General features: G+C 47.2%; 3 protein-coding genes across 10 annotated transcripts in view; all 3 read right to left on the bottom strand.

Moving 5' to 3' along the window:
- Positions 1–27,709, bottom strand: part of LOC119172939 (uncharacterized) — a 1,216,589-nt gene that overhangs the window by 44,057 nt on the left and 1,144,823 nt on the right. The gene's annotated exons all lie outside the window — the stretch shown is intronic.
- Positions 287–5,716, bottom strand: LOC142813827 (uncharacterized). The gene is made up of 2 exons (XM_075891763.1): positions 5,578–5,716; positions 287–2,227 (listed from the first exon to the last, which is right to left on the bottom strand). Exons 1-2 carry the CDS (start codon positions 5,606–5,608, stop codon positions 1,920–1,922), a joined length of 339 nt encoding a protein of 112 aa, XP_075747878.1. The 5' UTR covers positions 5,609–5,716; the 3' UTR covers positions 287–1,919.
- Positions 5,578–27,709, bottom strand: part of LOC142813820 (uncharacterized) — a 30,101-nt gene continuing 7,969 nt past the window's right edge. Inside the window, exons 4-6 of one of the 2 annotated variants that reach the window (XR_012894689.1) lie at positions 22,792–22,948; positions 6,566–6,945; positions 5,578–5,680 (exon numbers count right to left, since the gene is read on the bottom strand). Coding sequence is in view for 1 of the 2 variants with exons in the window: in XM_075891732.1 (XP_075747847.1) it covers positions 6,636–6,945; positions 22,792–22,948 (467 nt within the window). In the remaining variant the exon portion in view is untranslated. Of the gene's footprint in view, positions 5,681–5,956; positions 6,946–22,791; positions 22,949–27,709 lie in introns of those variants that run through there. The other variant, XM_075891732.1, reaches the window with a different exon arrangement.

Below are 27,709 nucleotides of genomic sequence, written 5' to 3'. Positions count from 1 at the left end.
CTTCACTCTATCAAAGTCCTTGCCATTCTCTCGCCAATCGGCTCTTCTCTCTTGACACAACTCCTTCGCCCATCTCCAACGCTCTGCGACGCCAGCCACGCTGACTCGAATTCAGAAGTTGTTTTTAGACAAGAAAAAGGCCCAGAGCTGTACCACTCATTCTAGCACGTGTGTTGTGCATGCGCGTCTTGCTCGCTCTCGGTGTGTGCGTGTGTCGTCAAGATGGCTTTTTCACGCCGCTCGTCCGCATAATGGCGGACGAGCGGCGTATCCGCACGCCCAAGGCGTGCGCATTATGCCATTTTAGGCGTGCCGGTATTCAGCTGTGGAGATGGTGAATATTTCGAGGGCAGCGGTGACAGCTACGTGCGCACGAAACTGTTCTCGCAAGGCCGACTTCGTTGACGTCGAGCCTGATGCCGCGCCTGAAGATGCCCAACAGGACCACTCCGGTGGCGATTTTTGGCAGCGTGTCGTTGACTCCGACCTGGCAGAGCGGGTGGGGCATCAGTTGCGATGGTTTAATTACAGCCGATGATGATGCTGACACCGTGGAAGCATGTATTAGGGCATTGTGAATTAAGTACGCGGCAAGAGTGACTCGGAGGAATCTGATTGCGAGAACGACGAAACTTAGGAGCCATTGCCTCATGCAGCTTATGCCACGGGTCTCGGCGAAGAGCACTCTGCCGCTTGAAATAAACTTGAGACCGCCCTTATCCTTCCTGCTCTTCGAAACATATGCATCAGGAAATTCTTGGGGCAGAAAATTTTGTGTTTTCACTCACAACTTTTTTTAAAAACTGTGTTTCATTTGGTTTCCCGGGAAGTCGGCAGATCGCCGACTTCGTTCGCCGTAACCGATCAGCGGCGCTCGGAGATGTTCATTGTAAGTGCGATTTTGTGCCATAGAACCAATGTATATTTCCACGGTCACGCGGATATTATTCCTTTTAAGCCAAAGTTCGTTTTAAGTGGGGCCGTTATATGTGGGCTCGACTGTATTAGAAGTAATCAGAGCTTGTCATTTGCTGTGCCGGCTAGCTTGCGACTCCAAGGGCTTAGTTGTCCCCCAATACCAGGCCCTAATGTTGCCAGAAACACAGGGGAACGATGGGCCTCGCTGCGGCCATCGAAAAAAAAAAACGCATTCATAATCAACTAAAATGTGCGCCTGCAGAAACAAGACATCTTCACTGCAACACAGTAACACGCGGGCAGCATGTTGCCTGCTCCTTGCTGCGTCAGCACGTCATGATGCGACCATTCGCACATTCTTTCTAGTATAATTAGGAATTTAATAATGGCCAGTATGACGAAACTCATGATCTGTTATGGCTGAGAAAAATTCTCTCCGAAACTTCCAGGTTTAGTTTTCGAAGTAGGTGTTGGTGGCAAGGACTCCGCCAGCACTGCAAAGGCACTAATTGCTGGAGCAACCGGCAATTGGAGGTTTGCATACATAGTGTTTTCCGCCAAACTTACTTTCATTAATTTCTTTGCTATCCCAGAAGACTGGGTAAATTATGACCCGCTGACGTTGCGAGAAACATGCGATCTGCTGCCCAAGCATCACCACAGAATTGCAATGATGCATGTCTCGTTTGCTGCAGGCGCATGTTTCGGTTCACCACGAGGCCTTTTTTTCCCTCTCTCTGGAAGTAGCGAGGCTGCAGTGCTTTAGCTGCCACTCATTAGAATTGCTACGTTGAATTGCCTTGTGGCTATTAAGAGTCGTCGTTTCCGCAGATTTGTGGAGGAATCGGGATTTGGAACTGGCACATGGCATCCAAAGCTTTCAAATTAACCGGACTGGTGCCGGCCACCGCTTCAAATAATCCAGACAAGCTTACATTGCAAAATACGGGAACGTGAAAATCTTTTGAATCAAGTGAAATTTCAAAATAATTGAGTTCAAATTAATGAGGTTCTGCTGAATAAAATGAGCATAAAAACTTTTTTAGGTATTCACTGGTCGATGTGACACACTGGATGGTGCACCACTGTGTCCTTACATGCCAGAGCCTGGTGTGAGATGGGTTCATGCGGACAAATACGATAGCCGAGAAAGGCGCAATCTCGAAGTGTGCAGACGGCACGATGAAGAACGGCTGGTACGGTGAGCTTGGCTGTCCCAACCCCATGTTCAGGCCAGGGCTCGAATTCAGGGGCAGGGGAGGAGGAGGCATTGGTGGAGCCAGGTAGGTGACGTGAATGCTTGTCAATGCTGTTGGGAGAGAACACAGATACTGTAAGCACTCCAACTAGATTTGCAAGCGCCTGAATGTATTGCAAGATGTACAGTCGAACCCTGCTACAAAGAATGCTGCTTCAACAAAATTTCCCCTACAACAACAACAAAAAACGCACAAATATTCTTGCCTCAACAAACTTTTTTTCCAGCCATTCTACTGCAACAAAAATTGATGATGCAATTTCAGGCTCAGATAATTAATGCCACGCAGCAAACACATTCTTGAACATTTGATGCATTTTCAGAACATAAACATACAAACATGCATCGGCACTACCTGAAACCAGCATCATTTACTGGCTTAATGGATGATGATGAGTGGTGCTTTATGGTGCAAGAGCCACATGATGGCCAAAGAGCATCATTTCATGAGACGAGGGATGTGGACAATGTTTATGGTAGGTGGCTGTGGGTATATAAGGGCCTGAAAATTCCACACACTGCGGTGGGTAAAACATAGCAGTATTAAAAGTATGACAGTGACGTGAAAGGTGTCTAGTGAGAATGGGTCGTGAAGGATCGTGATGGTAAACTGTGGTGATAAGTGGTATTAGCACAAATGCCTCTTGAACGCCCTTGTATACAAGGGTCGGGAGGCATGTGCTATGTTTTTTGTAGTAACCGTAGCAGCAACCTCTCTTCAGAGGCCGTGCTACGAATTTCCTGGGTAAATCAATTGAAAGTCTTGCAGCTGCTTTAAAAATGACAGCTGTTACTCGGGTTTGAAAAGTGGTTCCCTACTGATGAACATTGCAGGGTGGAGTCTTATTTGTAGTTGGTAGGCTAATGCGAAGAATTGTTTTCTAAACGTGTCTAACTTCTTACATTCAATTAAAATGTGAAGCACAGTTTGTGCTTCACCACATCTCTCACACAATGGTGGATCATCACCAGACAAAAGGTAGGAGTGTGTTGTGTATGTGTGTCCTATCCTTAGCCTTGTTAGTGTAACTTGTGTGCGGCGTGACTTAGATACTGCCGGCCACTGACCGAGTTGCGGCTTGGTAACATGCAGTTTATTTCGTGTGTGTGTATCCCATGTGTGCTGCCAAAAAGCCCTGAGGTTTCGTTTGGGGAGAGGTTTCAGGTCGAAGGCAGAGATCGTCATTGTTTTATTGGCATTGGTTGGCTTGGCGGATTCAGCCAAGTGGTCTGCCAATTCGTTTCCTTCTACCTCGCGGTGTCATGACGCCCAGTACACTACGACACGCTGTTTGACTGAGTATACTGTGCATAGGAGTGAGTAGAGAGATACAATGACAGAATGTTTGTGTTTTTTTTCAGCGTTTTGGGGGTTTTTATTACACTTAGGGAATCTGTGTATATTACTGCAGTTTGTAGGTTTATTTGTTTAATGTGTTTATTGGCTGCAAGTATCGCATAAGCTTCTGCAGTAAAGATGCTTGTGTTAGGATGAAAGGTACCGGCATCTGAAAAGGATGGGCTGACCGCAGCGTATGAGACAGAAGTGTTCGTCTTTGAGGCATCGGTGTAGAACTCGGAACAACTGTATTTATGAAAGATTTCATGAAAGCATGTGCGGATGTGTGCAACAGGTGCATGCTTTGCGACTTCCACAAAAGATATGTCTCAGTCTATAAGCTGCCACTGCCACGGCGGCAGATATGCAGCAAGAGCTATCAAACAGTGTTCTAGATGTGGTCTATCTGTATCCTCAGCGAGGCCTCTCACACGAAGCGAGTAAGGCTGCCTCAACGAAAGATGGCTATGGAACAGGTCACAATAAGACTGATCATTGATTGTGAAATACAGGCTTTCCATGGGGCCAGTGCGAAAAGCACCCAAAGAAAGGCGAGTTCCCAAATGGTGCATGGGGTCCAGCATCATCAGAGCACATTGAGTCGCAGACTAATAAACAACGGCCCCATAATCTAAGTGGGTGCAAATGAGGCTTCTATACAAATTCATGAGACATTTCCTGTCACTATCCCCCGTAGTACGTGACAACACCTTTAGAACATTCACGGCTTTCACACATTTTGTTTCTAAATACTTGATGTGCGGTATGAAGGTTAGCTTTTCGTCCAAGATTAGACCTAAGAATTTATGCTCCGCATTAACAGGCAGATGTTGACCATTCAGTTGAATGTCGGGTTCTGAGTGCATACCTCTCTTTCGGGAGAACAAGACACACGTGCTTTTTTGTGGGTTCAGCCGAATTTCATTTTCCTCTGCCTATACGGAGACATTGTTCACATCTAGGTGAACCTGCCGCTCACACATTACCAGGTTGCATGACTTAAGCACCAAAAGTTGCTTATCTTCTTTTGCAAAGCGTTCCGATTGCCCACAATGATGTCTGACTCAATTTCAGTTAAGGCCATGATGTCGCTGTACACCGATAACAGTGTTTATCAGTGCTCGCATCCACTCCGAGCTCACTGGTCGTGTAAGCACTGCCTCTTCAATCATATTGTCGGAGGTGTCGAAATCCTCTGTGACTCAATGAATGATTTCGTCATCCATCAACTGCACTACAGCTCGAGGTTTTCGTCACCATCGGCAAAGCACTCAAAGGTTATTGCGGTTGGTATCAACACGCCGGCAGCGCGCAGATCATCGAAGATAACCTCCGTGGCCAGAAGTTCGTCATACACGCACCCGCTCTGCGGCCTCGGCAAATTCACTCAACGAAATTGAGCACCACACAGCTAGAAATTCTATGGCTGCAGAAGATGAGGAAACATGAATGCTAAAGATGGCATGCAGCAGCACACAATCTGCTGCATAGATGACAGAACAACACGTGAACAAATAGTGAGGATTGACCACAGGTTTGATGACTATGCTACGGCGGGCAATGAATTGGCGTGTGCTGGATTGAGTCAGTTGCCGTTTCGAGGGCATGGCAGCCGCGACGCGGTACCCAAGCGATGAGAGAATGGTGGGTTCGAGAATTCGAAAACCAAAATTGCAGCATTGATGGTGACTTCAAGTCTGCGGTTAGCAATAAAAAGTCCGAAAAATCGGATGGCGAATGCTGTAGGTATTCGAAATGTCGGACTTTTCAATACATTGACTCTATGGAGAACTTGACGGTGCTGGAGATAAGTTCAGGGAATCAGGCATGTCCGGAACTTCTGGCGTCCAGAAAACCGAATGTTAACTGTATTCCTTGTGAAAACAGGGCTGCTGCTTAGAAATGAGGGTTGCATAGCTTTGTGAAAACACGGCATTCGTAAGTGTTTTTAGGATAACGTCCATGTGACACTTTTTCTGGCTGCCGCACTTTTCTGTTTCGGCCTTGTGAAAAGCGTACTTGAGAGGCCCTGCTCTGCTTTTTAGCTCTGAAATATACTCACCTGGGTAAACATGAGTGTGACTCAGCACCATGTTGTATGGCTCCCCATAACTAATACAGCTTGCATAGGTTCTGCAAGGCTCAGCACCGGGTGGTCCAGTACCCTGAAAAAACCATAAGCTTTGGTTTCAACCCTGACAAACTTTCAATGTAGGTACTTAGCGAGCAAATGGAGCGCTCAATGAACACTATCCTATATCTCAACGAGGCTTGTGCTGAAGTAGGTGGACATCAGTGTATGCGAGACATACACACTCTTTCTGCTGTGGCATCAAGTGTGGCAGTTTCTCTCAGCAGTCGATACGTTTGCCACCAGTCTTCCACAAGAAAAGCAAAAGTGAAGAATTATAATTATTAACTGCTGTCCAATGGTGTGATAAGTTACCTTGACATTAATTTCTCCTCCAAACTTTTTTGATCATTGTTAAAACGCAGTACATGGACTGAGATCACCTGTCAATCTCACTGCTTTCTGCAGAAACACACAACTTGTGTACTGTAACTAGCAACTGTTACTCAGTTTTCAGGTTTCTCTGTTAGCTTAAAGAAACATGGGGTGAGGGAGAGGGAGGCAGAGTCTTGGCATCAAAAGGTCCGGCGGGCTTCACCAACTGTGAACACAAACGAGGTGCACAGAAGGTGTCACTTTTGCAATTAAAATTTTAAGAGTTAGTTGCCTTATACCACAAGTTTATGGTAAATGCAGTCTCTACTCAGGCTGCTAATGTACGCTACCCCCAAAAGAGGTTGGAAAAAGCTGAAAAATCAATGCATGCATAAAAAAAAACTTTTGCACCCAAGATTCATTAAAAGTGCTATAGGATGCCCTGCAACCGATTTTCACGAGAACGCCTAACCTCAGCATTAGATCTGAAAGTGCAACTTCCCAGCACAAAAATGGGCAAAAAAGCAGAGACAGCTGGTTATATTTGAAGGAGCATAACAACAAAAAAAATTGACTATAACAATGCACCACAAGCACGTCTTACTACACAGGAGTGTTCACATGTACGGACAGCATGAGGAGGAGTCCAGGGGCCGTGATACGAGTGCCCTGCCTCAACACCCTTGTTCACCCAAACCCATCATGGTACATGCGCAGGAGTCTCCAATTTCCACATTGCAGTGGACGTGTTGGTGCAGTGGCTCTGCAGGAGTGGCGTTCCCGTGAAACCGGCAGCTGGCAAAGCCGGACACCAGGCTGGAAGAAGTGGAAGGTTGAGGAGCCACCCCGTACGACTGAGCAGGGTAGCCGTGCATGTGCCTCATGTGTAGCCGGCTACTCGGTGATTGCGGCAGCGAGCATGAAGGCGGGCCCCTGTGCATGCGCCCGAAGCACTGCTCCCTGCCAGGAGGGAGGGGACGATCGCTGCACACAGGACATTACTCGTCGCACACACTGTAGTGAAGGAAAGTGACCCATAAGCATCAGAATGAATGGCAATGATTGTTACCTACTGGTAACAATCTTGACGATGCAAATTATTTGGGCGCACACAAAATATTCTCTCAAGTCCCTTATTCGTATGCATATTTGCAAAGTTCAGGGATTTTAAATTCGGGAGGCTTCGAGATCAGGAGGGGGTCGTAAACACCGCTGTTGTGGTCTTATAATGGCTTGGAGTGACCAAACACGTGAGGGTAGGGCTTCCCGGTAGAAGGTGCGAGTCTCGAAGGGGGGCGAATTTGACGGTATCTCCAAAAATATTGCATGATCAGAACAACTATCAAAATACGTTTACGAAAGAATTCGCATATGTCTTCCTGGGACATACGTGAACGTACGAGATGGCGCAGATGGCTGCCAAGGAAGCGTGGGTCAAAGCTTTGCTTGAGACCAATTGAAAACTGAATGCCAGGCACGCTAAATTACTTCTATTCCTTCTTACGTCGTTATTGCCTTTCATCTACTCCTGCGTTAACCATGTGCCCTCAACTAGTAGTCGCTTGTGATGATCGCCTTGCAGAGGCTATAGTTTCTCGTGTGGCAATTACAGAAAATGGTTCTGGCTGTGCGTGCCTTCAAAACCAAGTAGGGTGTGTGAATATTCGAAAGTTTTGAATATTATTTCGCATTGGATTCGATAACCACATACAGTTAAACTTGCACATAATGAAATTACGAAAGTCTAGGAAAAAATTGTTATAAATACAATTTCGTTATATGAAAGGTCGGTAAAAAATTCGGAAAATAAATGCAAAAATTAGTGAAAAGGGAGACTGAAGACAGTGCTAAAAGAAAACACTCATCTTACAGTAATAAAAGCTGCGTTATTATTGCCATAGCAATAATAAGGACATTCTCGGCGGGTCTTAGTCGTCGCGGCCATGTTCTCTACAAGTACAAATTGAAAACATGCCCCTGTGCATCGTAATTTTTCCGAGTCGGCAAAAGTGCACAAGCGCTGCTGAAGCAGGATAAAACGAGTCGGCCTATCCCTATCGCCTGGAAAGTGAATAAAATAACATCTTCCGCATATCAGAACTGCCGTCAAATCCTCAAACAGAAAGTAAACCACCTGTCTTGAATGAGCATGAAACAATGCAGGGAGTGGGATCATGTAGCTATGATGAACTTGGATTCAAGGGCAGTCGCTATCGCTAGCACGCATGCTATCTCGGTGAGTATCGGTGCGGTTTCAACGCGTAGGGACTGTGTGAAAATAGCACTTCACCCTGGAGCAGCCATATTTGCATACACAAGCATTTCGTAGGAGTTCTACGACATTGGACTCAAAAGAGTTGGCTGCCAGACTTACTTAATTTCCTACACGATTGTCGGAAATGAAGAAAAAATCACAGTTTCACTGTAAGGGCAAAGCAATGAATGAATAGCAGCAACTTGGAATGTAAAGCTGAAAACGGCAAGCAGATCGAAGCGTGCAGCGTGCTGCTCCCGCGCAAAAACAACATACACAGGACGACATTGAACAAACAACATTTACTGCTCGACACTTAACACACCGTTTAAACAAAAACGAGGCATGAAATGTCATCACAGGTACTGTGCAAGCTAACAAGTGACCTAGTTGTTCGCTGTTTTTAAAAACAGCACTCTTTTCGCAAACAACGGCTGTCCAGCGAGCGAAGTGATCTTTGAGTGCCCGGCAACTAAACGCAATAGTTCCGGTCAAAGTAGAAGGCGCCCGATTCTCCCCACCGAAGGACAAGCGTGCGCGCGCAAAAGATGCTCTGCCTATTTCAGTTTCTGCTGGGTTTTCAATGGTTCATGTTGTGTTCTCAGTCAAGCAACAAAGAAAAAAAAAAAGCAACGGTATCCCGAACCGCTGCGTCGCGGTTGGATGTGAGTCGCATCTCGCAATTTAGTTTTGTCTGTTGGCACACATCGCAGCCATTAATGCATCTGGCGGAAGTTACGTGCGGACGTCGCTATAATTTTACCCGTAATGTCGACATCGGCCTACCTGTGTTTACAAACATAAAATTGGTTTATAGGCTGCCTCCACACCAGCAAGATTTATTTAGGCCTCTTCGGCACAGACACCCCTGCGGGGATGCAAACTGCCGAACAATTTGCGTAGTACAGTCAAGCCCGCTTATAACGAACCTGAGCGCGACGTGGCATCCGTTCGCTGTATCCCAAAGTTCGTAATAATTGAAACACAGCTTTTAAAAAAAAAGTTGCAAATGAAAACACAAATTATTTTTGCCCCAAAAAGTCCGTGATGCATGTGTTTCGAAGAGCAGAAGCGATAAGGGTGGTCTCGAGTTCATTCAAAATGGCAGGGTGCTCGTTCGCCGAGGCTCGTGGCATAAGCTGCATGAGGCACTGACTCCAAAGTTTCGACGTTCTCACAATCCAATTCCTCCAAATCACTCTCGCCACAAACTTCATTGACAATGCCCAAATCCGTGCACGGTTCCGCAGTGTCGGCACCATCATCGGCCATAATTAAACCATCGCAAAGATGTCCCACCCGCTCTCCCAGGTCGGAGTCGACGACGCGCTGCCACAAATCGTTGCCGCAGTTCGGAAGCTTCAGGCTCGGCATCGGGCCCGACGTCGACGAAGTCGGCCTCGCAAAAACAGCTTCGCGCGCATGTAGTTGTCACCGTCGCCTACGAAATATTCACCATCTCCACACCTGAGTACCGGGACGCTCGAAGTGGCATGTTGGCTGCCAGGTGGTCAACAGGTATGAGCAAGCGCTCCGCAACGTGGCAGCTAACACGCGGATCAAGCCAAGTGGTCACACTTTCGATGTTTTGTTGAGCGGCACGAAAAAGCGTGCTAGTCCTCCCGTCGGCCGTCATGACCACACACGCAGACCAAGAGTGAGCAAGACGCACACACGCGACACACATGCAAGAACGCATGGAACAGCTCTAGGCCCGGTTCGAGTCAGAAAGGAAAGTAACTCGAGCCAGCATGGCGTGCGTCGCAGAGCGGTGGAGACGGGCGAAGGAGTTGTGATCAAGAAAAGAGAGCAGACTTGCGAGAAAAGGGCAAGGAGTTGCGTTAAAGAAAGGAGAGAATGCGGCGGAAGGAGGCAGGTTGGGTAGCTTGCTCGATAGATCGATACTCGCACGCAGAAAACTTGGAAAGAGTGCCTGTGCGCGCAGAAGTCAAAGCATGGCCGCCTGGATCGGTGCAAACGGCGGTGTTCGAAGAATCAGCCGCCATGGTAAAAAAATCGTTGTGCTGCGCCGGCGGGTTAGCGTGGCCTCACGAACTTCGATACTTCGCGATTCGTTCTGCGCAAATTAACAGCGGTTTTTGCGATTCTGCACGCGCGCAGAAGGCATGCTGAGCCAAGTGCGATGTGAGCGAGAAAAAGTCCTAAACAAGAAACGAATTGTAAATTATCAGAGTCAGTGGGGTTGAGTACGCGCATGCACTAGACGCAGACTATCGAATACAGTCGGTGGCCGCTGATGTTGGCAAATGGTCTGGTCACTCCAGGCCGGCGACACCAACGACAGTACCAGCGATCAAAACAGGGTAGATGGCCGAACGGTCTTCGAAAGATCGGCGGCAGTGTGAAAACACGGGCCTTTTCTGGCGATGCGGGGTGCTCAGAGTAGCGGGGAAGACAAAGGATGCAGGGGTGCGTAACAAAAAGCACCCGGGGCATGAGAAAGAAAACAACTTTCCTTCCTCCATGAGTTGGGGAGAGTGGCAACTAGAGGGTCGCAGAGGCTGGGTCGGCGTTTAACAATAAAGATGTATGGGCACCTCACCAATGCCTGATCAGTGGTCGAAATTGGTTTCCCGGGAGGTCGGCAGACCGCTGACTCCGTTCGCTGTAACCGATCAGCGGCGCTCGGAGACGTTCGTAGTAAGTGCGATTTTGTGCCATTAAACCAATGTATAGTTTCACGGTTACGCGGATATTGTTCGTTTTAAGCGAAAGTTCAATTTAGGTGGGGCCGTTATATGAGAGCTCGACTGTAACACAATTGTGCCAATGCCCCATTTTCGTAGCCTTCACCTTACTGCCAAGAGAGTTGTCCCCGAGAACAGATGACCGTGTAACACCACCATACTGGACCGAACTGAACCGAACTGAACCAAAATGCCCCAGACTGTGAAATGCCATTTCACTGTCCTGATTATAGTACAAAAAAACCTGAATGATACAGACCTGCTGGGAATGCGCCATAAATACACACTAAATGGCAGTGAATAATAATCTCACGAGTATTATTACGGAGTGTGCAGTGGATGTTGGAGGCACGGTAGTTAGACAGGACACTGGCAAGCTTTCCCATGAAACGAAGAATCTCATTAGAAAGCATCAAAGCATTAAAGTCTCAAGTACAACAGACAAAATAGAACTGGTAGAGCTTTCGAAGTTGATTAATAAGCGTAAGGTATCCGATGTAAGAAGGTATAACATGGAGAGAATTGAACACGCTCTGAAAAACGAAGGAAGCATCAAAGAAGTGAAGAGGAAACTTGGGATAGGCAGAAATCGAATGTATGCAATAAGGGACAAAGAAGGCAGAATAATTACCAATATAGATAGGATAGTTAAAATAGCAGAGGAGTTTTACAGAAATCTGTACGGTAGCCGGGACAACCACAACCTTATTACTATAAGAACTAGCAGTAACCCAGATGACTCCCCACCAGTAATGATAGAAGAAGTCAGAAAAGCCTTGGAGAGCATGCAAAGAGGCAATGCTGCTGGCGAGAATCAGGTAACATCAGATGTGCTGAAAGATGGAGGACAGATTGTGTTAGAAAAACTAGCCACCCTTTTTCGGAAGTGTTTCCTGACAGGAAGAGTATCAGGGTCTTGGAAGAATGCTAAAATCATCTTAATAGATAAGAAAGGAGTTGACAAGGACTTGAAGAATTACAGGCCGATCAGCTTGCTCTCCGTACGATACAAGCTATTCACAAAGGCCATTGCTAACAGAGTTAAGAAAACATTACAATTCAATCAACCGAAGGAACAAGCAGGATTTCAAACAGGCTACTCATCAATCGACCACATTCATACTATCTATCAGGTTATAGAGAAATGCTCATAATATAGCCAATCACTATACATAGCCTTCATTTATTACGAGAAGGCGTTTGATTCAGTAGAAATATTAGCAGTCACGCAGACACTGCGGAATCAGGGCGTCGATGAAGCATATATAAACATCCTGAAACAAATCTACAGGAGCTCAACTGCTAACATAGTACTCCATAAAGAAAGCAACAGAATACCAATGAAGAAAGGTGTAAGGCAGGGGGATACAATCTCCCTAATGCTATTTACCGTGTGCTTACAGGAGGTTTTTCAGAGGCCTAGAATTGGAACAGTCAGGCTTAAGAGTTAATGAAGTAACCTTAGTAACCTGTGCTTCGCCGATGACATTGCATTGGTGAGTAACTCAGGGGACGAATTGCAACTCATGATTACAGAGTTAGACAAGGAGAGCAGAAAGGTGGGTCTTCAAATTAATCTGCAGAAAACAAAAGTAATGAACAACAACCTCGGAAAAGAGCAGTGCTTCGAAATAGGTGATAGTGCATTTCAAGTTTTAAAGACTATGTCTACTTAGGGCAGGTAATAATCGCGGAGCCGGACCACAAGAGTGAAGTAACTACAGTTGAATCTAATTAATTCGAACACGCTTAATTTGAACTTCTGGTTAACTTGCACTAACAATAAAGTCCCGTCATAGCTATATGTATTCCAATGGGCGAAAACACCCGGTAATTTGAACGCGCAAGCACTTGCGGTGGTTAATTCGAACATACTGAACTCCGAAAATGCTTCGGCACCCTGCCTGATCCCGTGGCGGCACCTGCGACACCTCGACGCTGCACGCGAAGGAAATGAGAAAAGGCTTCGGTGGAATATTTGCTTTTTCTCAAATGCCGATCTGCAATGCGCACATGTCACGCTTCTCCCTTTTCCGCCCCTGCCACAAAAAGACCCTTCTCCTTCCAACGCCACGCGCGAAGAGAGAGAGAGGAAAAAAGAAGGAAAGCTGTCGCAGGGTTGTGTGGTTGAAGGAAAGGAAAAAGGCACTATCAAAGGCACTACTATCTGCCGCCCTTGCCCCTTGCGGGAGCACGGCTCTGCGCCTTGAGGGGAAGGGGGGCGTCTCGCATGCGGGTGCAACGCTGCCCCCACTCTTGTCCCTGCCACATAGCCCTTCACCTTTTAACAACAGGCGCAAAGAGAGCAAAAAAAAAAAAAAGCTGCCATGAAGTGTTGGTTTTCTGTCAAATGCCGATCTGTTTCTTTCTGCGTGGAGACGCTCCTCCTTTCTCGGCACGTGCTGGCCATGCTGCGGCTGCGTAGCAGAGAGGCTCCGCTATGCAGTCGTTGTAGTCGTCTTTAGAAAGTGTTGGCGCTGGACATTTCTACGCGCAACTTCTCTTGCCAGGAGAATGCTGAAGCCAAAGCAGAAATGCTTTGCAAGCTCGCTGCGAGTAAACGTGTGCAGGTGTGCATCACCGACTATTTCAAATAATAACGGATGTCCTGTGATTTGTGAACAAATGTAAGTCTTCTGAAATTTCCCCTTCGTGTGTTAGCTCAATGCACATGCGCCACTGCATGGAGAGCCCTCTGTTTATTTAGCTTTCATTAATTCGAACTTCTCTTAATTCGAACAAAGTTTCTAGCCCCTTCGAGTTTGAATTATCGAAATTAGACTGTAGAAGAATAAAAATGGTGTGGAGCACTTTTGGCAAACACTCTCAAATTATGACAGGTAAATTACCACCATCCCTCAAAAGGAAGGTATTTAACAGCAGTATCTTGCCGTTACTGAGCTACGGAGCAAAAACCTGGAGACTTACAAAGAGGGTTCAGCTTAAATTGAGGACGACACAGCGAGAAATGGAAAGAAAAATGGTAAGTTTAACCATAAGAGACAAAAAGAGAGCAGAGTGGATTACGTAACAAACGGGGGTTAAGGATATCATAGTTGAAATCAAGAAGAGGAAATGAACATGGGCCGAGCATGTAGCGCGTAGACAGGATAACTGCTGGTCATTAAGGATAACTAACTGGATTCCAAGAGAAGGCAAACAGGTTAGGGGGAGACAGAAGGTTAGGTGGGCAGACGAGATTAAGAAGTTTGCGGGTATAAATTGGCAGCAGCAAGCACAGGACCGAGTTAACTGGCGAAACATGGGAGAGGCCTTTGTCCTGCAGTGGATGTAGTCAGGCTGATGATGATGATGATGATGAAATGGCAGTATGCTCTAATAGCGAAGTGGTGATTCAAATCTCTTGTTGTGCGTCAATGCTTCAAACAGAGATAAATGCTGTGCAACCGCAAATATTGCCTAAAAGTATTCAATACAAAGTCTTGTTTCTTTCTTTTTGCCAAAGCAGTGATTCAGGGCCACTCGAGCTACCATCCAAAAGCATGCAGTGGCAACACCAACGAGTTCAATGCATCGAACGCGTCATTCAAAGATCGCAGGTTCAATGCCTGCTTATGGCAAGTTATCTTTTCATCCACTTTTCTTTCTTCCCATTTATACACTAATTACTTCTTATAATATCCCCAATACATTCCTAGGCGTAATTGTCAATTCGAATTTTTATTGTTTCTAACAAATTAAATGAGCCCTCAATTACCTTTTTTTCCTTCATTCATAGTGAGGGTTTCGTTCTGGCAGACATAATGCTTTCAGGTGGTATGCAAGTGACCACTAGTCACCTGCCAGCTCGTAATAAGATCACGCGCTATGAGATGCCAATAGACAAAAGATGAGCGTGTAGCACACTTGCCGCAATGACAACAGGCAATGATGACTGATATTCCCACGTTTAATGAACATACATAGCTCATAAAAAGGTAATGGGGATGCCTGCCGTGTTTGCTCAGGTGGTTGAGCATCAGACGCGTTATTTGAATGCCGCAGGTTCGGTCCCTGCCCATGGCAAGCTATTTTTTCGTCCACTTTTCTTTCTTCATACTTAGACAATAACTACTTCTAATAATATACCCTATGCTTTTCTTGGCATAATTGTCAGTTCTCATTAATACTGTTTCTAACAAAGCAAATGAGCCCTCAAGTTTATCTTTCTTTCCTTCATACTATAGACTATGTCACACTATACGTACGCAATAGCTGAGCAGGTACACATCTTCAACCTCTTTTTGGGACATGATCACCTCTGCGAGATTTCACATATAGCAAAGCTTCGTTAATTCGAACTCGGTTATTTCAAAATATCACTCAATTCGAAGGATTACCGTGGTCACGTATTTCGCAATGTAAGATTAAGTGGACAATTTGAAGCGGTGGCCAGCACCAGTCCGGTTAATTAGAAAACTTTGGGTGCCATGTGTCAGTTTCCGATTTAGCTGCGAATCCCCAGAAAGAAGGCTATTAATAGCCACAAGGCAATGCAACGTATCGATACTAACGAGTGGCAGCTGAAGCAGCCAAGCCTCGCTACTTGTAGCGCAAAAAAAAAAATGGGGGAAAAATGGTCTCATGATCAACTGAAACGTGCGCCTGCGGTAAATGAACCGTGCTTCGCTGCAACACAGCGCTGACATGCGGGCAGCTTATTGCATGTTTCTCGCAACGTCAGTGGGTCATGGTTTACCCATTCTTTCTGGGGTTGTAAAGAAATTAACAAAAGACATTTTAGTGGAAATTATGATGTATGCGAACCTCTGATTGCTGGTTTCTCCCACAATTCACATCTTTGCACTGCTGGTGGAGTTCTTGCCAGCAACACCTACTTCGAAAACCAAGTTCGAAAATTTCCGATAATTTTTTCCAGCCAAAACACATTGTGAGCTTCGTCATACTGGCCATTATTAAATTCATGAATATAATAGAAAGAATGTGCGAATGATCGCATCATGGCCGAATGCGCGCATGGTCCAATTTTTTCTTTCCGGTGGCAGCAGCGAGGCACACAGTTCCTTTATGTTCGCGGCAAAAGAAAGACCAGGTATTGCTGGAAAACATGACGTTTGGAGCTGCAAGGCTGGCACAGCAAATGACGAGCACTGATTACGTACTTTGAAGTTCTAAGTTTTTTGCATCCCACTTCTTGAATGTTCTGTTAAGCGGGTTATCGATTTATTCCGAAGCTTTCTCGCGGCCCCAGTGACTTCGAATGAACGAGGTTTCACTGTACAGTCGAATCTCGATAATTTGAACTCGAAGGGGCCTGAAAATTCGTTTGAATTAAAAAAAAGCTCGAAATAATAAAAGCTAAACGGACGAAGGGCTCACAGAGCAGTGGCACAAGTGCATTGAGCTAACACACGAGAGGGAAGTTTCAGAAGACTTACATTTATTCACAAATCACAGGACATTCGTCATTAATTGAAGTAAACGGTCATGCGCGTCTGCATACGTTTGCCTTGTAGCAGGTCAACCAATTTCTTACGCAGCTCGCAAAACATTTTTACTTCAGCTTCAGCATTCTCCTGGCAAGAGAAGTTGTGCATGGAAATGACCAGGGCCGAGACTCTGTAAAGACAACGACAAAGACTGCGTCTCCACTACTACCTTCTGCATCGTAGCCGCAGCATGGCCAGCACTTGATGAGAAAGGAGGAGTCTCCACGTAGAGAGAAGCAGATCTGCATTTGAAAGAGAACCAACACTTCACAGCAGCCTTGTTCTCCCCCCCCTCTCTCTTCACACGCGGCGTTGAAAGAAGGGTCTATATGAGGCATAAACGGAAAAGGAAGAAGCGTGCACACGCGTCGCCAATCGGCATTTGAGGCAGAGAGCAGACATTCCGCTGCAGCCTTTTCTTTTCTTTTCTTCTTTTTCTTTTTCACCCGCAGCGTTGAGGTGCCAGAGGTGCCGCCGCAGGATTGGGCGTGGTGCTGATAGCATTTTCAAAGCGCAGCATAACCGTCGCAAGTGCTTGCGCGTTCCAATAACAGGGCGTTTTCGCCCATTGGAATACTGTTACTGCATATGTGATTTGGGTATGAGCCTCTGGGTATCGGACAGGCAGATGTTCGGCTTGCGAGATAGGCCTCCGGTTCACGACCCCTTCAAGTCTCTCACTACGCCACAACGTAATAAATGCATTTATAAACGTAACAGAGTGATGAAGGGGCTGGGTAAAGCACGTCGACGAACCACGGAGTCACAGCTCTCTGAACTTCGCCGGAGTCGTCGTCTTGCCGGTCTGCCACCAACAACAACCTTCATGGCCGAGAGCCAAGGTCACGGCTTCTCAACCCCGCAAAGGTCAGGTGCCGGCTGCACCTCGGTATCGCTATATGGAACCCCGCCCTTTCCCGGGAAGAGCAGGGGAAGATGTGGATGCGTGGCTGACACACTACAAAAGGGTGAGCCGGTACAACGGCTGGAATCCCACCGAACAACTGGGGACTGTCGCGCTGTTTCTCACAAAAACCGCCTTCATGTGGTACAAAAACCACGAAGATTCATTAACAACGTGGGATCGTTTCGCCGAAGAACTCAACAAATGCTTCGCCGACTCTGATGCGAAAAAGAAAAGTGCGGAGCGCACTTTGGCTCAAAGAGCCCAGACACCTGGAGAAACGTGTACCACCTACATAGAGGAGGTTCTGATGCTCTGCAAGATCATAGATACGCATATGTCTGAAGAGGACATGGTCGGACACCTTGTGAAAGGTATAGCAGAGGACGTCTACAATTTATTGGTAGGCAAGGAAGACCTCACTTCCGTCTCCGCCGTCCGTCACTGCCGTACTTTCGAGAAGCTGAAGACCCGTCGTATTGCCCCGAAATTTGGTAGGCTGGCAAATGTAACAACGGTCGCCAGCGTCGACGTAAGCCCGCCTGCCGACCTTGTCGCTATTATCAGGGCAATTGTGCGCGAAGAGCTACAGCGACAAGACACACTGGTCGACGACACCATTTATCATCTGCCTACCTGTTCATCCTATTACCCGGCACCGTTCGCTCCGCTGCCACCATCGGTTTGTGTGACGGACTTTAGCGAAGCTGGAACTGCTTGGCCACGCCGAGACTCATTCGCGCCTGTTCAGCGGTATGACCGACGGCTTCGTACCGGCCCCGCTCCACAGAGGCCGGCAGTTCCCGTTCACCACTCCATTCGGGTAGGCGACCTTTCACAACGAAGCGCTCTCAGCAGTGGTTCGGCGAACGACCCCTACCCGTCTGCTATAACTGTGGCATCGAAGAGCACATTGCCAGGTATTGCAACTACTGGCAACCGCCGAGGTACGACCGCTCACCAAGATCCTACCTGTCCGCACAAGCACCAACATTCCCTGGAAGCACATCTCACGAGATAAGGCCACTGCGAAACCGTTCTCCGGCCTCTGACCGCAGTCTGACACCCCCGCCAGCCGCTCATCCCAATCGGTCGCCCTCTCCTAGGCGCCGCTACCCTTCGCCGCCTCCGGAAAACTAGTCGGCGTGACCGTTGGAGGTGAGGTCGCTGGACAGTCATCGATTTCCACAGAAATGCCTCCTTTAATTCGCATGTTTAAAAATAAGGTACGTGTGGTAATTGACGGTGTTTCAACAATGGCCTTAGTGGACACAGGTGCAACCATATCAGTGATAAGCCTAGCTTTCAAATCCCTTCTTGGACGAAAGGTTATGTTCCGTTGGGACCGTGCTGATATATTTCGTGGACGGAGTGGAGATGTCTTACAACCTGCTGGTGTTTGCACAGTGTCTGTTAGTTTGGGTGGCCAGAATTTTATTGCTGATTTTGCTGTTCTCTTTCATTCAACGCATGATGTAATTCTAGGACTCGATTTCCTGAATCTTTGTGGTGCCACTGTCGATTGCCGCACAGGAGAGATCACAGTAGATTCAAATGTTTTAGTAGCGTTTATGGAAAGCCCGCCCTGTATGGAAAGTACCCTTTGCATGTCCATGGACACAATTGCACCACCCTTGCCTGCCAAATGTGTTCCTGTCGTCAGTTCTCCTGCAACCGAGACGACATTTGATGCCATCGCAGAGCCCATTCACCTCAGCTGCATAAAGAAGAATGTTCTAATACCCTATCGTACGCTGTCGGTTGTGCAAAGGCATACTGGTTTGTGGGTGATCAACGGCTCCAATGAACCTTCGGTACTGCCAGAGGGTCTACAACTTGCTAAGATCCGTCAACATCAGGTGTTCTCCCTTGTCATCCTTGCAGAGAGCAGTGATTCTCCAGATAAGCCCGATTCTAATCATTTGCATGCCAGGGACACCTCCATAATGCCAATGATTGACAAGTCTCTTAGCACCAACGAGCGTAATGACCTGGCGAGTATTCTGCGCAAGCATGCTGGTCTTTTCGATTTCGCACAGCTACAAGCTCCACTGTCAATCCCTGTTTCTCGTGTAAAGCATCGCATAGATACGGCATACCATAGACCTCTCCAACAAAAGCCGTACCGGGTATCGCCTTCGGAACGCGCAGTGATAAATGAACAGGTTGGCGAGATGCTAAAGAAAAATCTGATTCAGGAATCCTGCAGTCCGTGGGCCGCTCCCGTATTATTGGTCAAGAAGAAAGATGAAAAATGGCAATTTTGCGTTGACTACCGCCGTCTCAATGCCATCACAAAAAAGGACGTGTACCTACTGCCACGTATTGATGATGCTATAGACTGTCTTTCATCAGCCTCCTACTTTTCGACTGTTGATATGAGGCCAGGGTATTGGCAAATTCCAATGCACGAGGAAGACAAAGAGAAAACGGCATTTGTTACACCAGATGAACTTTTTCAATTCAATGTGATGCCATTCGGACTATGCAATGCGTCTGCAACTTTTGAGCGCTTCATGGACAACATTCTGCGAGGTTTGAAGTGGGAAGTATGCATGTGTTATCTGGACGATGTTGTGATTTTTGGGCGAACTTTCTGTGAGCACAACACACGCCTCGGCCTTGTGCTGAACTGCCTAAGCAAAGCACGCTTAGGGCTCAACTCAAAGAAATGTCGTTTCGGAGAACGCCAAACACTCGTTCTTGGACACTTGGTGAACAAAGAAGGCGTACGGCCAGATCCCGCAAAAACGGCTGCAGTGGAGGCGTTCAAGCAACCTCGCTCAGCTAAAGAACTACGCAGCTGTTTGGGCCTCTGCTCATACTTCTGTCGATTCATCCCTGGATTTGCCAATATCGTGCACCCACTCACGTGCCTGCTTCAGAAAGGCGCGCCATTTGACTGGACTCCGGAATGTGCGTCCGCTTTTTCTGAGTTGAAGTTCCTTTTGACATCCCATCCAATTCTTCGACACTTCGATCTCTGGCTCCCACAGAACTTCACACGGACGCTAGTGGTGTCGGTGTTGGGGCCGTGCTGGTTCAATGCTGAGATACCAAAAAACATGTCGTTGCGTATGCAAGTCGCTCGCGAAGCAAGTCCGAGCGTAACTACACCGCCACAGAGCAAGAATGCCTCGCAGTAGTCTTCGCAGTGCAGCGCTTCCGGTCCTACCTGTACAGACGCCCCTTTACGATCATGACAGATCATCATTCGCTCTGCTGGTTGGTCAATCTGCGTGACCCATCTGGTCGACTGGTGCGTTGGGCACTCCGTCTCCAGGAATACGACTTTACGGTTTCCTATAAAAGTGGTCGTCGTCACACTGATGCAGATTGTCTTTCGTGACTACCACTCCCACCGATGGACTGCGACATGGGCAACTTGGACACCTACATCGCGACATTGGACCCGCCATTTTCTGATACCAATGCCTTTAACATTGAGCAGCAAAGGGACCGCACCATACAGGAGCTTCTTCCTACCGAGTCAAGGCCATCGGCGACTCCCTTCTGCATGCACGACGGGCTTGTGTACAAAAAGAACTATGCTACGACCGGCTTACGATATCTTCTAGTGGTTCCGAAGAGCCTTCGCGTTTCCTTCTGGCAGGCCATGCATGATGACCCAACGTCCGGCCATCTAGGCACAGCGAAAACTCTTTGCCAGCTTCAAGAAAGATTTTACTGGCCGAAAATGCGCCAGACGACGGAACAGTACGTCTCTAGTTGAAACGAGTGCCAACGTCATAAGCGCCCTACCAGTGCTCCTCCAGGGCGACTACATCCTATCCCACCCCCTAGAACTGCATTCGAGCAAGTCGGGATTGACCTTCTAGGTCCTTTTCCGAGTTCTTCTAGTGATAATCGCTGGATAGTCGTATGTACCGACCACTTAACACGGTACTGCGAGACAGCTGCTATACCATTGGCAACTACAGCTGACATGTGTTTATTCATGCTGCGTTTTGTGATTCTACGACATGCACCTGCTAAAATTTTTATCAGTGATCGTGGGCGACAATTCACTGCAAACGTGGTGAAAGAAATGCTTCGCCTATGCGCCTCAAGCTTTCGGCACTCTACGCCATATCATCCCCAAACAAATGGCCTGACGGAACGAACCAACAGGACTCTCACGAACATGCTTTCTATGTATGTCACAGCAGATCACAAGAACTGGAATGGCGTACTACCTTTCATCACTTACACATTTAACACCGCACAGCATGAGACTATCAGCTTCCGTCCGTTCTTTCTTCTGTATGCTCGGCCACCTCGTCATACCTCAGATACCGTCTTCCTGTTTTTTGGACCTTCATGATTCGGGTATATCCGAGGTCGTCTGCTGAGCAAAAGAAGCCCGACGTCTTGCTTACCTGCGCACCCTCGCTTCGCAAGATCGCTCGAAGACACGTTTTGACCGTCGACATCGACACGGGACGTATAATCGCAAAGATCTCGTGTTGCTGTGGACGCCAAATAGGAAATGTGAGTTGTGTGAAAAACTGCTTGCACACTATGCGGGACCTTGCGTTGTTTTAGACCGTGTAGGCGATTTAACTTACCGCGTAGCACGTCTTCATTCAAATGGCCGACAATCTGCAAAGACTGAACTTGCCCATAAAGCCCGTTTGAAGCGCTATATTCCCAGAGAGACTCTTTAAGTCGCCCGGTGGGCTTCGTCTGCGCGGAGAGAAATGTTACTGCATATATGATTTGGGTATGAGCCTCTGGGTAGCGGGGAACAGGCAGATTAGAGAAGAGGACGTTCGGCTAGGGAGATAGGCCTCCGGTGCACGACCCCTTCAAACCTCCCAGTACGCCACAGCGTAATAAACCCATTTATAAACGTAACAATACACATAGCTTAAATCGGACCACAGCGTCAGTTCTAATTCACCAGAAGTTCAAATTAAGCGTGTTAGAATTATTGAGATTCAACTGTAGTAGTGTTGTGCTGCGACTGTTACATGTACTAAGAAGGCGTGAGCTTTGCGAAGCAGTGAGCGGCGCCCAAGCTCACCTTGCATCGTTCTCGAGGCGCCGTGTGCCAGCTGGATGTATTGTTCGCAGACGGGGCGAGTTGCGATTGATCTTGTGAGTGTTTGAAGTTGTACCCCGAATGCATACACTTGAGGGTATTCTTTCAGCTCTTGGGAAAACTTAGCCACGTATTTCCGAATGAACAATGCAGAAAAGAAAAAAAAACACGGAGCAGAATGTTTCGTTTGCTGCCACGACGGCAGCGTTAGTTTATGTTTACGCTGGCTGTCCCAGAGCTCGATTTTGCAATCTTTGGGCAGCTTCAAGTTGTCTCGCCATCACCACACAAATGACCATGACGTTATTTTCTGTCCCATCAGGAATTACCGGCTAGCTCTGCTGCCAGAGAGCTGCCAGAAGTGTGGAAACCGATGATGCGATGATGCCGCCTGCTAACTTAAACACACATTTGTTCACCATTATAAATGAAAATCAATTCCACATTTCACAAATATCAGCACTGATCACCTGGGAAGCTCCACACTGACGAGCTCCACGCTGCTGCTGTCATCATCATCATCACTGATAAGGCAATCTAGCTGGAGGTCCGGAGCCGAAGGCCAGAGACAGTCCAGGTTAGGCTGCTCCGCCTCAGGTGGGCCTCCCTCAGCACCCCGTGATGTACCTGGCAAACGATAAACAAGTGTTTCACACTCGCCATACTGGTGACAGGCGGCGCTGACTGGTGCTCCCAAGTTCAAATGCACCTACAGTAAACGAGATAATCTCGGTTAAGACGAATTCTTCCTTAAGGGGAGAAGAGGCACTTAGCCCTCAGGGATCTTATTATTTAAGCTAGGGTGATGAAAACTTATGAGATTGTATATTTACATGTGCAGATGTCAAATTTAAACTCAGTTTTTATGTACCTTTTACAACTTTGTTTTAATTAGTCAATAATTAAAAGTTATTTCGATCACCTTTTCAGTAACTTGGCAGCACACATCTTTCTGAATTAAATGTCATTGCATTCTACAATTAGCAAAATGTGCAAAAAGCAAGTTTCATGGCTCTAGCTTTCCTACAACAAAAGTTATGAAGTTTATAAGTTCATCCTTCCATTATCAAGGAACGATAATTTTTGTATTTTATTTTTTCTAAAAATTTAGGGTGTCCGAAAGTCACATAGGGCTCTTTCTTGCACTCACTAAGCATCCAGCTTCTCAGCAAGACAAAAATGATGAAATCCCAGTGTACCAAAGCTGAGAAGCGCTTGTCACAAGAATGAAAGGTGGCCAAAAAACTGAAATTGAGAAAATGGCAAAAAACAAAGCTCTGTATATTCAAGGAATTCTACCCAAACAAAAATGCTTCTCTTTGCATATAAATGCCCCAAAAAACACCAGGGCAGTAGTCTTTGTCACACTTTTGTCGATGCCGCCGCTTTGCTTGTTGCAGGAACCTGGAAGAAGCTGAACGCTTACGCTCGGCACTCGTGATCCGACGAGAATTCTTCTCTTTTGCCCGTCGCTCGCTCATGAAGTTTTGCTCTACCTGAAGTTCTTTGAGGATACGTGTGGAAGCTTTTTCCATTCCTGAATTGAAGCACATCACGACCTCAGCAACTGCAGTCTTAGCAGCTATGATTGAAGCATGCTTCTCTTTAGGCATTAGAGACCATATGACAGGAGTGCCTCGTTTGCATTTTGTGTCTTGCCTCTTAGGCAGCGTTTTAGCAGCTCCTTGTCACAAAGTCGCTCGTATACTGGAAGTAGTGCAACACGGACATTTTGTGAGAAGTTGTTAGTGTGTCTTGGCAGCGGTTCTCCCCTTGCAGCAGCAGCATTCTGCTTGCACCATGAGTCACTGCACTTGGGTACAAGGTGTGGTTGGACCTTTCACAGTCGATGTCACATGATAATATGTGGCCATGGCTGCCCGGTGCATCACATCTACGTCAGCAACATTGAACTTCAGAGCCCAGCCATAAGATCTCGACAATTTCTCTACGACATCACCTGTCAAGCGGCCTCTTCCACTTGCGTGTTTCGCTAGAACCTTTATGCTTTTGAACAAGATTGTGTAGTGCGCAACCCATTTGTTTTAGGATATGGTTTATAGAGTCCTCTTTTTGAACCTGTATGAAACCATAAACTGTCAAGTCTTCAACAGCACGAAATGATCTACTGTCCCCATCACAAAGCATCACTGTGTACCTCAAGCCGTGACGGGAAATTAAGCGCTCAAAGAGTGACTGCTGCCTCCGCTTTTATGTGCTCTGATTTGCACTGTGTATTTTTCTAGCAGATGTGCGATGACTCCCAAATCAAGTAATTTGAGTGCTCCTTTGGTGGTGTGCGCTTGCATCCGGCACAAAAATTTGACAGGACAACATAGTCTAAAACATAGCCAGAAAACAGCTCTATAGGAACACCCACACAAATGTGCGACAGGTGACATCTGGTCATCCATGTGCCATCATAACAGATGGCCACATTACCTGGGTTGTCAAAGCACAGATCTTGGTATAATGTTTTCACTGACATGTCACAATCAGTGAGGACCTTGTCTGCAGCTTGTGTTGCCGCAGGATTCAGTTTAGTTTTCAAATGGCTCTGATAGCTTTTGTGGTGAAGTCCCCTGTGAGAAATTCCCATTACAGAAAAGATGTCGTTTAGGGCTGCCTGGCCATTCCATGTGCTTTGCACGGCACGAGAGGCACGAATATTCACTTCAAACGCAGCGCGTCTAGCCTGACTGGGTACCCTCCCAGAGCTCCACTCACTGTCAACAAGTTCACAGTTGTGGCACTTTGAAATCAGCTTCATCGCAAGTCCATATTGACACTCACCTTGTTCGATAGAGATGGTCCCACTGCATGTCCACAATTTAGCTGTTCTTTCAAGAAGCTTGTTTATCGGAGATGAGTCGACGATCCTGTAGGTAGCCGCTCACGGATCCGATTCGAAACGGCAAGGTTCCTTTTGGCGTTGCATAAATCTGTTGCCAGACTTTGGGGTGGTTGTCGCCAGACTGCCACTAAATTTGGCGGAAAATTTTTCTTCTGTAGTTGTAGCTTCTCCGCAAGAGTTTGGTGTTATCCGCGGTGCACTTCTTGGCTGAAAATTTTTTTCCTGTAGTTGTGGCTTCTCGGTCAGAATTTGGTGCTATCCGCGGTGCATTTCTTAGCTGAAAATTTTTCTCCTGTAGTTGTGGCTTTTCTGTAAGAGTTTGGTGTTATCCGCGGTGCATTTCTTGGTTGAAAATTTTTCTTCCGTAGTTGTGGCTTCTCCGTAAGAATTTGGTGCTATCCGCGGTGCATTTCGCGAGTGCATGAGCGACGCTGGCCGTTTTAAGTAACGGAATGAACCAAGCCTAGCAAAAGTCGAGCGAGGTGCTGCCGTGCAATTAAGAGGCCGTTTTAATTCCGTTGTAATTAATGGAGTGAACCGCGCCTAGCAGAAGTAGAGCGCGGTGCTGCTGCGCAGAGTCCGTTTTAATTACCGGAATGATCCGCGCTTAGCACAACTCTAGACGCGTTTTCTTGCTGTGTGCGCAGCTGTGCGATTAAGATATCGCGTCTCAGTATTAGGGATTACGGGGAAAACTGAATAGAGTCGCAGGAGGTGATTAGCTGCCCCCCTCCCCCCTTACTTTTCATTTTTTTCCTCTCAGCTGATCGCGTAGCGTGAACCGCGCGCTAGGACGGGGGACGCTACGCTTCCCCTAGCTGCGTCAGCACAAGACATATCGTTCGGACTCGTGTATACATGCGATGAATAAGCGTTCCAAGGCTGGTTAATCAGGGTATGTCGGATATGCTACAGCTACGTACACCTGGAAGGCTGCTTTATCGAAGCAGATGGAGCAAATTAAGCGCGACTTGCGCGTACCTGTAAATGGGACCCGACCGACGAGTTACCGTTGCTTACAGGGCCCCAACCACAATAAGCACAAACTACCGAAATTCCAAATAGTGATTGTGTATTGTTTCTCAGCTCAAGAGCTTAGTATACAACAATAAGAATAAAATGACATAATAAACATAATAATGACAATAATAATAATACAACATAATGACAACATAAACATAAGAATAAAATGACAATGTGTCTCACTACGTGCTAATCACAATTAAACTGGATACCAGCGAGCAATTACCTCTATTAATCGAAGAAAAGGGTCTTTCACATTGGGATGTGCGTTAATTGATCTCCACCAAAGCCAGGCGAGGTGAGACGGCATAAGTGAGGTAGTCGTCTTGTTGCTGTTGCGCACGAGACGGCGCTTGGCCTTTTGCCATTCACTTTCAATCCTTTGCGTGTTGGCGCCTGTCGTAGGATCAACGAAGTTGACACTGTGGTTCACGGTGTGCCAGTCCAAGTTTAGCGGTGTTCTGTTGGCATCCGCAAGTCTGGGTATGCATTGGTACGTGGCCCACTCGTCGCTGTACACAGTCGTCCCGGGAAGAATGTGTGAACCAAGGGTGGCAGCATCCCTTTTATCCACTTGAAACAGCCTCAACTCCTTCATGGACACGTGCAGCATGCCGAAAATCCACGGGTCCTTGTTAGAAACGCTACCGTAATTGTTGCGGTGCCTTGAAGGAACAGTCGCCTGTCAGCAGGCGACCTAGATTCGCCTTGCGCCAACCCCTCAACAAGCATTCGTCGATTTGGACAACCTCGCCCACTCCACCGATTGCTGGCTGTGCACGCAGCTCTTCAAGTGCTACTTCTCTGATATAACTTCTTCAGTCGGACCGTGGAGTTGCTAAATTTAAACTCCTTCTCTGTAAGCTCTCTCGTGTTCCTTGACGAGAACCCTTTCAGCATGACGTACGTGAGCCATATTATTTCGCGTCGAGAGAGTTTTACGTTAGGACGACCAAGTACGTCTTGACAGGCAAAAAAGGAACCTTGGCCCTGCCTACCCTGCAGAGCCTGCGTCCCGCGGAGCTGGGAGAGCTGTTTCCTGCAACGATTGTACCTGAATGTGGGTCTGCTTCCTTTTTTCCCGGGCGATTGTACGTCACGACTTCTCCACCGCATCCTGGCTCAGCTGGATTAAAGCAGAGATCCTTGCAAATACCCCAGTACTTGGATGTCGGTGGCCGCCCCATTGTTGTTCCGGCTGCCTGAGGTCGAACTGCCGGTCGAAGCGATGGCGCAGGCGACAGTCCGATTTCAAGGAAGGCCTCTTTCCCGGCAGGGTACCTTATGATGTCGGCGATTTCGACAATGCTGGGGTCTATCCGTGGCGTGGCCATGACGAGACGCTTCCTGATTTGGTAACAGTGTAGCTTGCATGGCTAACGTTACGGCATTTTATATAGGTCATGAGGTGAAAGGGGGATAGAGCACTCTAACGTTGACAGGGCACCTACGTGATGCAGCATCAGCGGGGAAAGAGGGGGAGGGTCACGGCGCCGACGTGGCACGAGCAT

The sequence above is a fragment of the Rhipicephalus microplus genome, chromosome 4, assembly GCF_043290135.1.
Source record: "Rhipicephalus microplus isolate Deutch F79 chromosome 4, USDA_Rmic, whole genome shotgun sequence".
NCBI classification, from domain to species: Eukaryota; Metazoa; Arthropoda; class Arachnida; order Ixodida; family Ixodidae; genus Rhipicephalus; species Rhipicephalus microplus.
This window is presented reverse-complemented; position numbering and strand designations above follow the sequence as displayed.

Coding starts and splice junctions, on each gene's coding strand:
- LOC142813827 (XM_075891763.1), bottom strand. CDS start 5,608: ATGGTGCTGAGTCACACTCATGTTTACCCAG. Junction 2,228..5,577: donor TCACACTCATGTTTACCCAG/GTGAGTATATTT, acceptor CTCTCCCAACAG/CATTGACAAGCATTCACGTC.